This window comes from Protopterus annectens, chromosome 7.part1, assembly GCF_019279795.1.
Source record: "Protopterus annectens isolate FY-2018-M chromosome 7.part1, PAN1.0, whole genome shotgun sequence".
In the NCBI taxonomy this organism is placed as follows: Eukaryota; Metazoa; Chordata; order Ceratodontiformes; family Protopteridae; genus Protopterus; species Protopterus annectens.
The window spans coordinates 343,007,717-343,025,971 of NC_056740.1; the positions used below are offsets into that span (position 1 = coordinate 343,007,717).

The window sequence follows — 18,255 nt, forward strand, 5'->3', positions numbered from 1 at the left end:
GTTGTTTGGGCAGATTTGTACTGAGAGCCTCTGCAAATGTAGGTGTGTGTTTTGTGCTTCTGTGTGTGTGTTTTGGTGGTGTACGTTTTGAGGGACTATGTGATGAGTGTGGTGCGGTGCAAGTGTTTACCTTCTCCTCTTGACTGTCTAAGCCAGTCTTTGGTGAAGAGAGCTTTGCTTCCAGTTTGGCTATATAAGTGCATCTCTCACAGGTCGTAGTGTTGGGTAGTAGGAGGAGAGGGTTATCTGTGTACATGAGGCAATTGCTGCATTGTCCCAAGATGCCCAGATTCATCAGGTAGACAGGAGAAAACACCGGGAGCTGACCTTTAGACATGCCTGAATAGGTGCACTGTAGTAATTTATAACTTATTTAGTGTTGGAATTTTTTAGCGAAATGTTTGCCTGTGATGAAAAGTTGACAAACTCTTTGGTTAACCTATTGACTGAGTGTATGGAGGTGGTACTTTGTAACAATTTTATATATTCTGAAGGTGAGTTATTTTGTCAAACCTCCAGTGTGGCCATGGGTGCCAAGTGTGCACTGATTTATGCTAAATTGATACTTATAGAATGGGGGCAAAGGTTTGTTTTTACATCCCCCTTGTTTAGTAATGTCATCTCTTATTTTAGATCTTTCGATGACATTCTAATTGTTTGGGAAGGTGAACAAACATTGGTATCTGTGTTTGTAGATTATTTAAGTGCAACCACCTCTTTTCTAAAATGTACTTATAGAACACACAAGCACCAAACAGATTACACTGATATTTGTATTTATAAAAATGATGAGGAAAATAGGTTTGTGTCTACAATTTTTCGCTAGACTTTTTCAAACTCATTTTTGCACTTTGATAATTGCCATTTTTTTTTCTGAAAATGAGTGTGGTAAAAGAACAAATGGTCCCTTTGTCTAGGTTGATTAGTGTGGATGATGTATTTGTAGATGAGATGGGCAAATTAATTCACATGAAGAAAGGGGATATCTATCTTCACTTTTATATAAGATTAGTAATGAAATAAAATGTAAAAGAACTAGTGCATTTGCTCCCATTTTAAGGTGTGACAGGGCTCACAACAATTTTAAAACATCTTTTACAGTTAGTGATAATAATAAAACGTGTGCTATGATAGTGTGTTTTAACCACAAAGCTGAGCACATAAATACAACTCTAAGAATGATGTGTAACTTGGCCATTTTGCCACAGGTCAAAGAAAAATTGGATAATTCCCCGCAGATAGTATATAGTAGAGGTAAGAACATCAAGGAGTGGCTCTAGAGTAATATGTAACCTCGCATGGTTAAATCTATGATGGTAAAATATGGTGCATGTAAGTTTTGCAAATTTATAAATGATGGGAAATATGTGACTGTTAATAAAAGTACAATCATACTATTGTTTGTCCCAGGAAATATAACTGCAACACTAAAGCAGTGACTTACTTGGCTTTTTGTATTTCATGTCAAGTATTTTATGTACAAAAGACTACAAGAAAGTTAAAAGATCATATAGGGGAACACGTCAATGATATTAAAACAGAAGGGTGGTTAATGCCTTATTTAGGCATTCTACTGAAAGTGTTAACTTTAAGAGGTTTCTATTTTTTATTATTATTAAAGTTTCTGAAAATAAAAGAGGGGCGACAATGAGAGTACCTTAGAATATAAGGAATCAATGTGGCAATTGAGATTAGATGCCACCAATAAACCTGGTTTAAATAAATTTTGTTCTATTGCTGCTAATTTCAATATTAGAACAGGAAAGGTTTAGACTTACTTATTCAATAACTGTTTACCTATTTTAATTAAGTATTTTCATTACGTATGGAATGTATTCATGTTTTTTATGTAATACAACAGTGATTTAGATTGATTATTTACATTTCTTGTATAATTTTTATGGATAATTAACATGAGAATGTTTAGAATAATTAATTAGATGACTGCCTCAAACTATTTAAATGATTTTAAGTATTTGGATCTTACTGTGATGAAGCCTGTGAACATTACTAGCAAAAGTGCTTATTGTTTTTTTATTAAAACTTTCATTAACACATGATCCATGGTGCCATTATTTGTTTTTGTTCCCATTTCATATGTCAAAATACAAACCTACATGAGTCAAGAAAGACTTTTGACTGTTCTCCTGGAATCCATTCTTGTGTATGAAATCTCTCACCCAAAAGACAGATTCCTGACACTTTGAAAAAGACATTGCAAAGATTAGCAAGTCATCTAAATATGGAAAAATATGAATACCCTGTACCCTGCAATGAGCTATAACTGGAGATAGACACTTTGTGAATACTCTTGGTGCAATGGATATTCGAAAGGTTAAGGGAGAGCACTGATAATGTGATCCAGACACATAAAAACCTTAAAAATGTCTGAAGTCTGGATGAACAGGAATGTGATAAGCCTCTTATAAGTCTAGTGTTACCAGGAAACCTGAAAGAGGAAGGAGTGGGTAAAATGTTGTGAAGTGACACAATTTTGAATTATGGCACTATGACAAATAGGTTTAAGAAAGAAACTCCAGAAGTGGTCTCCAAGAATTTTATTTTTTTGGCACAATTAATATCCTTGAATAAAAAACTCTACCTCACTTGGCAAGGAGGAACAGGTTCCATCAGTCCAGACAGCATGTGATGAAGAACAGGTGGAAACAAACGACTCTGATCTGGAGGTTGAAGAATGACCCCTAGAAAGGAGGAATTTCATCCTTTGGCCATCTGTGGTCTTGATGAATGATATTCTAAACCCATTTGTCTGAAGCAATCACATGTCCAAACAGTAAAAATGGTAATTAAGACTTTGTGGAAGAAAAAGGAGGCAGAGTGGGAGTGGGTCACAAGGTCTTTTGAATAGTCATTTGGACTTGTTGGACTGTCCTTGGTTTTTGGAAGTTAGAGACTCATTTTTGGAACTCCCTTGCCATTCCTTCTTAAATGTCTGTTTATCTGAATTCTGTTGAGACTGTTTATTCCATTTTCTGCCACAAATGGAAGAGGAGAAAGAAAATTCCTTGGACAATTTGGAAAAGGAGAGCTGAAAAATCTTAGAGATTTCCTTAATCAGTTTGGCCCTTTTGCAACACTTTCTGATCACCTCTGCAGCAAAGTGGTCAAAGACTAACTCTCTATCCAAATCAGAAATTAAAATTTTGTTTTTCACATCATCTGGGAGGTTCTAAGAATGCAGCCATGCAAATGCAACAAACAGTACCAGTGGTCAAAGCTCCAGAATAATTATCAACTATACACACATACTACTAACAATGAATAGTAACTTGTGCAAAAGAAAAAAAAACATTAATTAGAGCAGGTAACTGCAGACAAAACATTCCTCATACTTTCACAATTTATCAGAACAAGCTTTAACATATGAACCTGACAATTCAAAATTCTATAATAATACATACAGATATATATGTATATGTATATATATATATATATATATATATATATATATATATATATATATAGAGAGAGAGAGAGAGAAATGTAATTTTAGCTTCTTTTAATTCAAATAATTATTACTAGTCAAACATTTCCTTTTAACATTTTTAAAATCCTTTACAATCCATTAAAATCTTATTCAGTCTTATTCAGGTAAATCTTTTCTAGGTTTTATTTTCTTATTCAGGCAAATCTTTTCTAGGTTTAATTTTAGTGTATATCTTAAACTCCCAGTTGTGGATCTTACCAGAAAAAATCTCCATAGTCAGCTAATTGCTAGAAGTTTTCTCTATCCTAAAACGTATTGTAGTCCAGAAACAATCACCAGTAGACCTTCAGTAAGTTTGTTATCCTTTATTATTCCCTATTCAGCATGTCAGATGAGCGCTGTACCACCAGGAGTTCAAGATCTACACTAAAAATAAAACGTAGAAAAGATTTATCTGAATAAGAAATTAAAACCTAGAAAATATTTACCTGAATAAGACTGAATACGATGTTAAAGGATTGTAATAGACTTTATAAAATGCTAAAAATAAATGTTTAACTCTTAATGGGATTCAACTAGTGACGGTTATTTGCTTTAAAAGAGGCTAAAATTAAGTTTGTTTTTGTCTCGAGCTCTGCCTATGCCAGGTACTGGAAGCCCACTGATAACTGTCACACAGAGGTACTAAGGTAAAATATCAGACGTGTGTGTGTGTGTGTGTGTGTGTGTGTGTGTGTGTGTGTGTGTGTGTGTGTGTGTGTGTGTGTGTGTGTGTGTGTGTGTGTGTATATATATATATATATATATATATATATATATATATATATATATATATATAATTTATATATAAAAGGCAACAATGTTAAATCAGTTTTGGAGAATGGTATGAGAAGTGAAAAAAACAGGAAGAAATTTGAGTGGAAAAATTAGTAAATGTGGATGATGTAAGCTGTGCATATTTATTTTCGATGGTAAATATATAACAGTGGGGAATTACCTAAAGTTAATTTCCACAATGGTAGACACACTTGAAATACAAGTGATATGGTTTACAATGTAACATGCTAAACTTGTAACAGAGTATCTGCTAAAGAAGTGGATTTATCAACGTGCTTATGCAATTAAAAACAGGATGATAGTAATATACTTAGTAAACACACCACTAAATGTAACGGGTTTAATATGTTTTTATTTTATAGTTTAGAGAAGGTACTGAGAAATGAGAAGGGTGGCAGTTGGGAGGCTCTTCTTGAATACAGGGAGCTTTACTGACAATTGCTGCTAAATGCCACACTTTTCCCAGGTATCAATGAGAAAGTTTTTATTAGTAGTGCTTTGATTTTAAAATCTAAAAATATAGAAAAAATAGTATAGTTATGTTACTGCTGTGGAATTTTTAAGTGTACTGAATTTGCAGAACAACTAAACTGACTGACTTAATTTATAATTGTTAGGATGATGAATGGGCCATTATATATATTTATTAAGGAATTTTATTTAGGAATTGTATGGTGTATTTATTATGAAAAATTTGAAGAATTCTTAATGTTATTAATCAATTTTTAACAATATAAACAATTGAGAGGCTTAATTATTTTTTAATACACTGATTATTTTTTTATATAACTGTGACAGGAAGTGCCATACTTTTGATTCTGATAAAGTTCCATTATGAATAAGGAACAAAAGCACTATAATCTGGAGTATAACTGTTGGATGTGGAACTCTGAATAAATTATTGGAGCTGAACTGCATGGTGCATTTCCTGTAGTGGAAGCAAGCACAATTACATATCTGTATGGCAATAGATTCAACTTTGTCATTTTTCTCAAGTTCTAAAAAAAATCATCCACTGGTTTTCTAAAATATGACAGTTAACATTCAAAAAGCTCTGTTTTGCAAGGCATTTGGATGTTAGCACCCTTGTCAAAGTTTGAAGCCTGATTAAATATCATCTTGTTGACAGAAGATTTCTTTGCTAAACTTGTCTTCTAACTAAAACTGCAGTGACTGCAGATTTTACAAGTATCACTATAATCATAAGAATAATAAGTCATGTATATTCCCAATCTCTACTGCAGAGGTCAACTTGTACAAATGTCCCTCCATTACCATGCTACTCCTTGAGCATCAAAACATCAATTCCTATATCGCAAAGAAGACCACTGCTGGTGCAATTTCTGTTTGTCTGACAGCAATGATTCATTGTTTGTAGAGTTTTTTTCTCTGCACATATGCAATCATGGAGTTAGTATGTTTAAGTAAGGAACTAGTAGAAAACAAAGTGCACCCCTCATAAGGCTGCTCTGTTTCCCCCCGCTCAGTAGATGGTGGGGTGAGCATTGAGCACTTGCACAGTTATAGCAAAAGACCTCCTTAATAACATTGCTTCATAAACGTGACTGTCTACATCATACGACTCAACTTTGGCACAAGAATTCTGGACAAAGATGGGGTGGGGCAAAGGCCCAAAAATCGTAATTATTTAGTGACTTCAAATTCTCAAATATTTGCCACAAAATACACATTTTATAAGGACCAGACAAAAAAACACGAGCAAACATCTGGCTATTCTGCACAATTCTTTACAGCTGAGTGGTATAGTAGGTATGTATATTTAGATGCATGGGGAAAGGCAGATGCAAACATCCCTGTATGTGCAAGTGCAATGTTCCTAGCTCACAAGAAACTCAGTAGGAAAATGGGCCATAGCAAAACTGGTGAAGGCCTTACGGAAGGCCTTACAGTGCAACTTCCCCTTAGCCTTCATTGGATGTTCTTCAGAATGGTAACCCCAGGGTGTTAAGCATATAATCAGCTTCATGACTCCACTCATACATCTCAACCTAAACTTCTGGACAAAGCCAAACATAAGGTAGGACAAAGGACAGAAATCAGGACTGATGTAAAATACTGCACTTATAAACTTAGAAAGTTGCAAGAATAGCATGTTGTGCTTCAGCATGCATGTTCTGAAAGATATGAAATTTGAAACTCAAATGTATGTTATTATTTAGTGACTTCAATCCTCATTGATTTGGAAGAAAAACGTAACTCTTTAAAGAAACAGACCAAAAATATGAGTCAAAAACCTGGACCTTCGATGACATTCTGGACAGTGCAGCAGAATGACCCTGCTGAATGCTAGGAAACAGGCACACATTTATTGGGAAACAGGAATATTGAAGAATACAGTAGCTACTCTGTAAACAAATCTGGCAGCATGCACATTGAACACTGGAAATAATACTGATTCTCATACCTGCATCAATAAGACAACAGGTAAGCTAAAAATAGTCACCTACTTTTCCATATAGTGCAGTGAAGTGGAGTACTTGAAATAGTGGTAGGGAGCAAAAAAGTGAAAACATCAGCAAAATGAATCACTGACACCTGTTTTATATGAAATGGCATATTAACGGTGTTTATCACATAAGAAAATAACTATTAAAGGTTACTTACTTTTTTGATAATGCAATGCTGGAAGTATGGAAGTGCTTACATATTGGTACAACTTCCTTACGTTCATGGTCTGTAAGTTCCAAAGTTTCCAGAAATTTGTTAGCAACTCGCTCAAGTGCCTCCTCTGGCCATGGCTACATTAAGAAAAATACAGAAGAAAAACATAATTTACCGCACTAAGTATTTGCAGTACAATCTTGTTACAATGGAGCATTTTAAAACAGATGTTTTCACTCCTCTTTAGTCTATGAACATCCTTATCAAAAGTCAGACTGCCATAGTGTTTCACAATGGCACTGACACTCTGATGAAAATGAAAAGGATACATTTACCTAAGAAAAGGAGGACCTAACACTGCTTCCCTTACATTTATCCATATTTTTTCCAAAGGTAAAGAGGCAGATGATGCCCTTGAGTAGTTCTGGCAGCTGTCAATCTCACTTTTGGGGCCCAAACAGAAAAAAAAATCATGAAGTGTACATGGCAGCCTGTACACACACTTGTTTATTGTGCGCAACAGCAAACGAAATTCAAAGGCCATAAATTGACTTAAAATACTGAAAGACTCTAGTTAAATAAATGTGAATAAAGAGATTTCAGTCTCTTGCCAAGGTGGGAAAGAAATGAAGAGGAGAGGAGGAAGCCTCTTCCTTAACTTCCAAATATCACTAGCCATGATCTCTATCTCTCTTGTGCAAGCTAAAGGCTGCTCAGAAAGCCTTTAACAGTTTATACAATCAACACCATAGTTCTGTTAGTACTAGCACAAAAAAAGATTAATCCATCATCACTTTCCTGACCCACACTGTATCCTTCCTCTGCAAACCAACAACATCAAAACCCTTAGCTCTCACAATCTGTAGGAGCTCCACACTTATTAAACCACATACACGTTTTCACTTTTCAGAAGCTGACAAACTGAGATTAGTGATAATTTAATTTTTTAACTATATTTAGTTTGGAATGCGGCAAGCAAACTAGTCTCCCTCAGACTAACTTAAGTGACAGTTTGGGCCACAAGGGTGAATACAAAATTTCTGCACAATTTTAAGGTAGCCAGTAAACAAAGTTTTTCACAAGTGTGAGGAAACCAACATACCCAGAGAAAGCCTACAGAGATATGGAGAAAATATATTGACTTCACACATAAGGGTGCACAGATCAGCACCGAAACATGAGCAAAGAGTTGTGATGCAGAAACATTAACCACTATACCACCATATTTTCACATCATATTACTGCTATCATGCTACTGGTTATAAGTCTTTTAAAGGACATTAAACTTATGGTCAAATCTTGGCCAATCAGTAAACAAAATGTTTAGCTTAAATTTTCACTGCGTGGTCTTTGGTAGCACACCTCATGGCATATGGCAATACTAATGGATAAAACTAAGAAATACTTTCAAACGTACTTGTTCAGAATTTATCCTTTAGAATGGAACTGTATGTTTTGTACACCTCATGAAGCAGGAATCTATGTTCAGAAGCATAGCTAGGGTGGGGCGAAGGGGAAAGCCATTCCTGGCACAAGGTGTTAGAAGGTGCAATTGCAGTACAAGCATTCATTTCCATATTTGCATTTCTGGATGTTGGAATGGAAATTAATTCCAGTACTGTTTGTACAGTCAGCAGTGAAGCGCTTGTTTCAGTGCTTCACATGTGGTCTTAAGTTGGTGCAAGTTACTTATTTATTCCTTGTTTTTTGCTCATCCACTAAGAGCTGAGGAGTGCTAGACAATCCAACTGCGGCTCTGTCTATGATGATTATGCAAATCTGAGCAAGACTATTAAGAAGAAACCATGCATTTCTATCATATTTTAATAATTCATCACTGCTGCTAATAATAATGATATTGCATGCAAAATGATGCCCCATTGCATTGTGGGGACCGTGTCTGGATTCACCCTTGTTTAACATCAGCTATATATCAAACTAAAACTAAAAACTAAGAAATCCAGGTTATAACTAGGAACCCACTATAACTGATCAGAACTAAAACTAACCCTAAAAATTAAGCAGACAGACAAAACAAAAGTAACCAAAACCACAAGTACTGCAGTTTTTTCTTTTTTCTTTTTTCGTGTGGGGAGGGTAACTGTTCCTTCTTCCCCGTGCCACTTTACTTTATATACTAATTATACTAATTTCAAAATCAAGGAACATTGGAGAAATGACAGTTTTAAAAGACCTAAACTTTTTAATACATCAGCCACACCATACAATAACTCATTTATTAATGAACTTTCTACCAAAAACACTCACTGTAATCTTCCAAGACTGACAGAAACTACATGCTCCTCTCTATATCAGACATCAGGACATTGTAATGTGTATCTTTTGGCTGCTGGGAAAAAGCTGTAAATATTTCTGTAAACATGTTTTTATTATAAAACTTTACAGAAATAAGATAAAAAGAAAGGCTAAAAAAAAGGGGAGGATTAACAAGAAAATGTGAAGAAAATGGAGCCTCAATCAAGCAGGTAGGTGAAGCATTAACTCAGGTTAAAACACTCTCAATATTACTAAAGTACAACAGCCATGACCAAGATGAAAGGTCAGCTACTGCTATTTAGATGTTTGTTATCAAAATGTACCCATAGTCTGGGCAACCTCGTCACAACTCCCCTACAGTGAGGCTACAGGAAGCAAAATTATTGAAACATCTAGCACTCCTGGCAAAAACCTTCACTGTACAAAAACAAAAATCAAGTCCGTTTTTTTATAATGCTAAAAAAAGCAATAAAACAAACAAATAGAACACGTGTGTAACTAAATAAACAAGCAAGAAGATGAGTACATCAGTCTCTTATAATCTAATTCATTATTGAGCACATATGGACTTAAAACATGAAATTTAAAAATAAAAAGTCTCTGCTTCTACAAAAATAAATAATTTAAATTTTTATCATCTGTGATAAATGGAAAAACTTGACTCAAAATAATTGGCTTTGTTCCAAGTCGGACTTTCCCGGTTAAAAAATGATAAATAAAATAATAATAAATACAAAACTTCAGTATTAATAAACCTCCATTATGACTAGTCTAAATGTGGTCTACTAATGTGTTTTCATTTATAATTCTTTGTATCATTTTCACATTTTATATATACAGCTTAAGCCTTCTTTTCATTTTCCTATAAAACAGAAAATAATTTGCCTGATATTTCAGTCCATACCTATTTTCTACAAAGAAAAGGATTTCTTTTACATCCTACATGATACATTATCCTCTGATAATTTTTAATATATGACATTTTATTGTGAGCCAAGTACAAAATATTAATGAAATAATATTTACTTATAGGGCAACTTATACCTGCAACTTGTAGGATTGCATATATATGAAGGTTTACAATCAAAATGTGGAAAATTAAAACATTTTTCCACATTTTGATTGACTGTTGTATCCAAATTTGGTAATACCGAATTACTAAAATGTGGGAAATGGTAACCATGGAATCGACATTCGAACACCAGAAGTTCTAATGTCGAAGGTCTGTGTTACTGGTAACATTTTTACAGGGAGGCAAGCCCCCTATGCCCACTATATCCCCTGCATATTATACATACCAACTCTGAGATCGCACTACAGTGAGTAAAAGGGAACATTTCCCAATCTGCACTGTACCGCAATCTCAATTCTACATATTAGCAAATGTGTACTCACTTTTGCTTATATGCAGTCGTATATTTTCAGTTCAACATTATGGGCATTGGTAGAACACATGTTTGACTAACCTGTTTTCCTCGAACTGCATTTCCACATTTTGATGGTAAACCATATATGAAAGACAAAAAGAAAGTTTAAGCTTTGTATACAATAACATATAAGAGATATGACAAATTGTAAATGGGAATGTTAACTGACAGTGCATGTTTGGACTAATAATGGAAATATGATTAAACTATGTTTTGTACTTTTGAACAAATTTGTATAAATATTAGCAATGATAGCAATATAAATTATTTATTACTGGAAAAATAAGGCTCTTCCTATTTTTAAATTTCATACTGAATCCATATTGCCTCAGCAATTAATTAGATTGTAAGAGATTAATTTATTCATCCCATTGGCAATTTATTTAATTATTTAATTGTTCCATCTGCTTGATTATTTTACTGCCTGTTTTAGTATTATGTAAATTGGATTCATTTTGTTATAGTTGTACAGTTCAGTGAAATATTTTGTTGAGAGCACCACACATTTCAATGAAATTGTTTTTCATAGCCAAAGTAATTTTTTACAGATAGAGATTATAATATACTGTTTTTCAGGGGTTTAGAAATTTGCAATGCATACCTTACTGTTCATTGCAAGTACATGTGTAAGATAAGTAAAGATTATATCTGCTTAAATTATGTACTGGAATGCTTGTCTTCTGTTTATGTATGTATATACATTTTGTATTGTTGTTGCCTATGCCCTAGATCAAGGCTGCAAAAGGGTCTTCAGATTAGGTCAGTTGCTGGTTAACAAACTGAAATAAATAAATACATATTTTGTTTATTTTTCTATGGTTCAGTTTGTAGTTTTTTCCCCATTATTTAGCTCATTTATTACTAAGAGCTAGCAACCTCCCCCCACAAAAAAAGAAAACAGTGTACATCAAAATAGGGTTAAAGCAGGACACTATATAAAAATATGGCCTCAGTCACCAATGACCCCAACAGAGCACCTCCAAAATTTACCTAAAGTACTGGTATACAATAACTCTGTGAACTACACACTTAAAAACAGCCAGGAAGACAACACATTTGCTAGACCTCATTTTAAAACCTCCACAAGAAAATGAGCTATCTCTTTAGGCTAAACCCAGCTGTTTGGAATCAGTTAACTGCAGAATTGAGGCAGCTAGAGACACTTCAAATTATTTAGAAACAAACTAAAAGAAAGTGCAGTTATGTAAGTGCTTACCATAACAGTAGATGTCCAAATCGATTACTGTTGCAGTAATGCTCACATATGAGAAGTATCCTGCCATGCAGCGATATGTCCAACCACCATAACATAGTTTGGGCACCTTTCACTCATGCTGTATGAATGTCTTAAGAACCAGGCACAACAGAGTATGCTGGTACATAAAGGATATGCGGGGATGAAGCTACTCACACATTTCTTCTTCCATGCAGAGGAGAAATGAGGCAAAAAAAGACCAAGGGACAAGACTCATTTCAGCAGAAAGAAATGTCCACTTTGGTCAAAAAAGAGGAGGGGGAGGATAAATTATTACATAACTGTACTATGTCCCTTGTATGATTGCTGTTGAACAGGTACATAGGAAGTTATTAGGTCAATGGCCCTAGGACCTTTTACAAACCTAGCCAAGTGAAAACTAGAGATTTAGATGGTCATTGTTAGCAGAGAGATTCTGGGATCAGCACCGACTGCCCCTTCATTGAGGAAATAGGTGCCACCCCTGGGATAAATTTACAATCACCCATCCAGTTGCTAAGGTTGTGCTTGAATAAGGTCCTTGAGGAGTTCTGCTTCACATGGAGTGGGAGCTTCTTCTAAAGGAGTAGTAATTGCTGGGAGATATATCTGTCTCTCCAGCATGTTCTGTTAATGTCACATGCTAGACTGAGATACCTGGAGTGAGTTATTCTTGCCCATTTGATTTGCGGGTATGCAGCAATTCCATTAGGACAGGGTTCGAGACTGCTCTGTAGGCCAGGCATAGTTCATCTCTCAGCAGCCTTTATGATACACAGCACAGTGACAGAGCCTGGGCAGCCAAGTGCTCCGGATCATGTGGAATGCTCTGCATTTTTGTTCGATTAAGCCCACTGTTCCACTGTTCCGAATTGTGCAGCTGTTGCTCTGCTTAAGCACGTTCGTCCATAGAATTTATACAACTACAGGTAAAACAAGTTTACTGGTTAAGCACTGTTGTCTGTGTAATTATACAATCGAAAGTGCTTAACCAGTAAACTTGTTTTGGTACTTCATCCAGCAGAACTTCGGCGTGTATAATAGAGAGCTGTGTAGTTGAAAGGCTCGCTTATTTGCAACTCTAAGTTGAGGAGAGAGGGAAAAAAGCCCTCTTGGAGGGGGATGATGGTTTCTGAATTCAGAATGATAAAAAAGGGGTTCTGCTTTCTAAATAATTGCAGCAAACCAATTGCTACAAATATTACCGCTTGCTGCATTCTAAGTACCGGTCATGGAGTACTAAAGGAGTAGAAGTGTTTCAGCTGTGATTAAACTGTAATACTGGTGTTTAGTTTATATAATGACTGAATGCTGGTATTGCACTACAGTCAGATCATTTTCTGCCCCCTTTGCCTTATCATAGCTATGGTCTGGGCATGAGTAAGAGGTCTGGCAATACAACATTGTGCTATTTTTATGAAGTCAAAGTACAGCTTATTAAATGTTGCTCCTGAAGTGGTGGTTAGCTTTAAAGGCTGAGATTGTTTCTTTGACAATACGCTTTTTAAAATAGAATAAAGGGCACTACTCAGTCATAGGATAGAGTTGTGAATGGGAGTGTTATCATTAAATCTTTGTGGAGAGAGATATGGGATGGAATTGAGTTTGCCAGAGTATTAATAGTAGATGAGCTTAGCAGAATTAATTGCAGTTCTGTTTTTTTTTTCCAGAGACCGAGAAACATTAGGTGCAAGGTTTCATTGTATTTTTCCATTGTCTCCATGCTCTGTCTTTGTTCCATGAATATGAGTCTCATTTGTGGAAAACTCTGCTGAGTCTGTCTGCTGTCACATTGGATTCCCAGGGATGTGGTTTGCTATCAGAAAACATTAAGAGTATGTCGCCCACTGCCATTCTCTCAGGGCCTCCTGACAAAGGGGGTAAGACATGGTTCCTCCTTGTTTGTATGTACCACATAGACAAAGTATACATGACTTTTATTTGCATGGAATTCTGGAAAACACAGAGGGCTGTCAGCACAATATAGCAGAAAGAGGGCAGTATTTTAAAGGTGGCATTCACATTTCTACATATTTTGGTTGAAAGGCCATGTCATGGTATGTTTTTCACGCAGTGCGAAAATAGGGCGTTCCACATTTTGACCATTTGTCACAAATTGCAATGGTCTGTGTTCCACATTGGCCTCTTAGCAGGTTGAGACCTATGGACAGAGCTTTCAGGCTTTCTACGTATGTCTTTTTTTGGAGGCCCTGGATTCTCTTGGTAAGAAACTTCTGTGGTCTCTCCAGTTGCTGCAGGTGTCTAGTAAGATACATACAGAAGGGAGCAATGTACTCAATTAGTGGTATAATAAAGGTTGAGTACAGCAGAGCTATAACTTCCCTGGTCTTGGATGCAATACCCTTATTTATGAGATGCACAATGTAGAATGCTATTCTTACTACTACAAACACATGGTGATCAAAGTTTAGATTGCTATCAACCTGTATTCCCAAGTCTCGCACCACTGAGTTTGAGCTTAGAGGGGTGCTAGCTATATCATAATTAGCAGGTGCAACTTTGTTGCCAAAGTGGATAATGAAACTTTTTTTGTGTTAAATTTATTCTGTGAGTTTGGCACCAATCATTTGTCTGTGTCAGCCTTTTCTGTAATACGTTAACATCATTGGGGGACTCTATGATTGCCCCCAGTTTACAGTCATGTGCAGAATTGGTAAGCCACAGGCCATGTACCTTCACCTGGACTTCAGAGAAATAGATTCCAAACAGTGGAGGCCCCAGCACACAGATACTTGCAGTACCTCACTGGTCTACTGGTGGAGGTGGACTCCCCAACTTTGACAGTGCGTATTCTGCTGGTGAGCCAGCTGGCTACACATCTAGTAATCTATGGGTTTATCCTCAGCTGGGAAAGTTTCTCTATGATACCTGAATGGAGGATTGTGTCAAAAGCCTTGGCTAAATCAAGACAGGAGGTATGTACTGTATTGTCCCCATCCAGGGCTTTGGTGACATTCTCAAAGAAGTCCACCAAGTTTAATAAGCAAAATCTACCCTTGATAAAGCCAAACTGGGTCAGGTCAATAGTTTGAAGGTCACCTCTTTCCTTGTGGATAAGGTCCATGATGATTTTTTTCCATGGCCTTGCAGATAAGGCTGGTTAGGCTTATGGGTCAATAGTTCCAAGGGTCAGTTGATGGACCCCCTTTGTGCAAGGGGATTATTGTTGCTGTTCTCCACTGTGCCGGGCAAAGACAGTTCTCAGGTTGCGGTTAAAGACAGTGCTGAATGGTTCTGCTAAGTCTTGTTTTAGATTGCTTAGTAAGCAACCTGGGATGTCATCTGGTCCCATAGAGGCTGTGTTTTTTGGCCTTGGAGAGTGCTTGTATAACCGGTTCTTTGGAGATACTCAGTAGAGGACTGGTGTCAGGAATGCTTTGGTGTATGTTAGGTGGGCACAGGAGCATGATGTTATTATCAAATTTGTCAGCTAGGAGACTGGCAATTTCCTCAGGTTCAGTGTGAGTGGTACCATCAACTTTAAATTCAGCAGACAGCTGGGCATTCCCTCTTAAGTTTTGGATATAGCTAAAGAATACCTTATGATTGTCTTTAGACAGGGATGTTAATTTAGACTCGTAGCTAGCCTTAGAGGACTTAAGAGTCATCCACCCCTGGTAACTATCATATTGCCAACACATCCCTTAGAGTTGATCAAGTAGTCAGGGACTTAGGGGCACACACAGATTGTATTCTAGCCTTTGACCATCACGTCTTTGGTATGTACCTAACCAGGCATATCCAACAACTGGAATGCCCACAGAGGTTCCTCATTGAAAGAATACAGGGCTTAAATAAAATGTCCTATGCAAACTGCCTCAAGGCTCTATCCCTGTATTCTGTCTCCTACAGGCTTTTGAGAGGAGATCTATGCCTCACATACAGGGCATTGACAGACACCACTGTGATGGACCTATTCTATATCCGCAAAACAGACAGCACCAGAATTACCCATTCAAAAGACTTAAACCATGCCTGTGATACAAATAAGACCTGCTGGAGAGACAGGTATGTATCCCAGCGATTACCTCATCTTTGGAACAGGTGAAGCAGAGTTCCTCCCTAACTCAAATTCAAATGCAACTTGGATGGGGAACAGGAAATTCATCCCTGGTTTTGCACATATGTCTCTAATGGACATAGGCAACCTATAAATGGTTCATCTCCCAGGCCCTAGCTTTTAAATATTTCATCTCCCAAGCCCCTGCTTACACTTATCAAGGGTATCAGAACTTGTCAGAGATTTGAGATGCTTGGCTAGGCTAAAAAGGCTCTTGTAGTCGTTAGCCTAGTAAACACCTATGAACCCAGAGGACTTAATAAGATGTCTGATTTGCTTGTTCAAGCTGTGGAGCGTATTCTTCCTCTGTTGAGTTTTCTAGATATCAGTTTCTTTCTTTTGTTGTGTAACTTATTTACACTTACAGTCCACCAAGGTAGCTTTTTTTTGGGGGGGGGGACTTGGTTTTGTTCCTCGGGTACAGCCAAAGCAATGTATTTGGTTAAGTGGCTATATAGGACAATTATTATTCCTCTGCATAGGACTCACTGTTCTCTATGTTGGCAGGGACTTTGAAACTTTTTATACCATTGCTTAGTAGTCAATAGTTTGTTTTGGAGACATTTTTCAGTTTTTTACTCCTGTGAGGGTCTCAGGTTTGATCTTTACTTCAAACGAGACAGATGTATGGTCTGGCCTTACCAGGTAGGATAACACACAGGGAGTGGTGCACTGACCACCCCCCCCCCCATGTTGGTGCAGACCAACTGTTCTAGGGGTCTGTTCTAGGGGTTTTGAATTTAAAAAGTTCAGGAATCTTGTAGTGATCATGTCTGTGCTCATGCAAGTCACTCAATCGATGGAAGGATAGCTGAAATCTCCCATTACCAACATGTCTGGCTGTATGTTGAGTGACTCGGCAAGTCCAGGTAGGCAGTGTGCTTCTTCTGGTCCATGGTTGGGGACCTGTAGCTAGCGAAGATGTGGAAGGATATTTTTCCTATAGTTATTTGGACCTGGAGTAGCGTAATAGAGTTGTACTGTTTTACCAGTATATAGGTGTATTTGGATTTAATGAAGATGGATACTTCTCCACCTTTGGTTCTTTCACGATCATTTTGGGGTTTGAATGTGTGAAAGGCATTGTAGCTTGTATGGCTGGGGTGCTCTCAGCAGCCTTGAACCAAGTCTCTGTGACTGCACAAATGTCAGCATCTTTCAAGGTGATGAGTGCTTCCAGGGAGTGAAGTTTACTGTTTAAACCCCTAGCATTAAGCAGCAGGACCTTGAGTTGTTTTTAGTGGATTTCTTTACGTCGGAAGTTTTGTTGTTTGGACATTACCTAAAAAGGGCACTATGTGGGGAGCCAAGTGTCTTTGCCAATATCCGAAAGCTGACAGGAGACAAATGAAGGCCATCTCTGGCAAAGCAGCGTGGACTGTTGACCATGTCTTCCCAAGCAAACAGATACTTGATCCGCCTGGAGAGACAGCAGAAGCTAAGCCAATTATCGAAATCAATTTTCTGTCTGTATTGTGGCATCATCTTTGGTGAAGGTAGAATACTACCTATGGCTAGGGACATACCTGCTTGGCAGATATAATCTGAGAGCTGATTCATATCTTCGTTTATATAGGTCAGAGAGGTACATCTCAAGTCACTCACACCAACATGTACTATAACAGAGTCATAATGGTAATTGTTGCTGAACAACTTGTGTGTGTGCATGATTTAAACAGACCTGACAGGTAGTTGACCATGACCTTCTCCTTGTCCCCCCTAGTGACAGGGACATCTGTCTGTCTCACTATAGAGTCACCTATAAACAGAACATTTGGTTTTGACGTGTTTTGCTTTAGGGGCTTAAATTTTGAGACACTGATATGTGTGTTGTTATGTGTGGTGGTGGATTCTGTTTGTGTACCAGTATGTGTATACTGTTTACACTTGGGAGGTCTCTGGTCTTTTGATAAGCTCTTAGAGAGTACCTCCACGTATGTGGACGTATGTGTCGACCTTCTTTTGTGTGAGAGGGAGAGTGTGTGAGTGCTGACAACCTGCTGTATGCCTTGTTTGTTATGTGACAGGACTGATTCTAATTTCAAGAAGAAGTTACATCTCTCACATACTGTATTTGTTTGCTTTAGGAATGAGTGGTTGTCAGTATAAATGAGGCAACTGCTACATTGCCTCAGGATGCACATGTCAATCAGGTTGGTTGGAGAAATGGCGGAAAACTGTCCATCCATTAAGGCAGTTATATATTGTACTGACTAGTGGAGATGGGCTAGATGGACGAGGATTTGCTTGAGAGACCAACGAGGGCAGCTATTCTGTGGAATGCTAGGTGGAAGACTGCATTAATGCCTCAGAAGTGCAGCTTAGTTGC

At 37.1% G+C, this 18,255-nt stretch overlaps 1 protein-coding gene across 1 annotated transcript in view; it reads right to left on the minus strand.

Annotated features, from left to right (window-relative positions):
• The window catches only part of DNAH12 (dynein axonemal heavy chain 12), a 4,520,724-nt gene that overhangs the window by 1,411,844 nt on the left and 3,090,625 nt on the right, over positions 1-18,255 (minus strand). Inside the window, exon 43 of the mRNA XM_044078497.1 lies at positions 6,911-7,044. Coding sequence (XP_043934432.1) covers positions 6,911-7,044 — 134 coding nt within the window. The remainder of the gene's footprint in view (positions 1-6,910; positions 7,045-18,255) is intronic.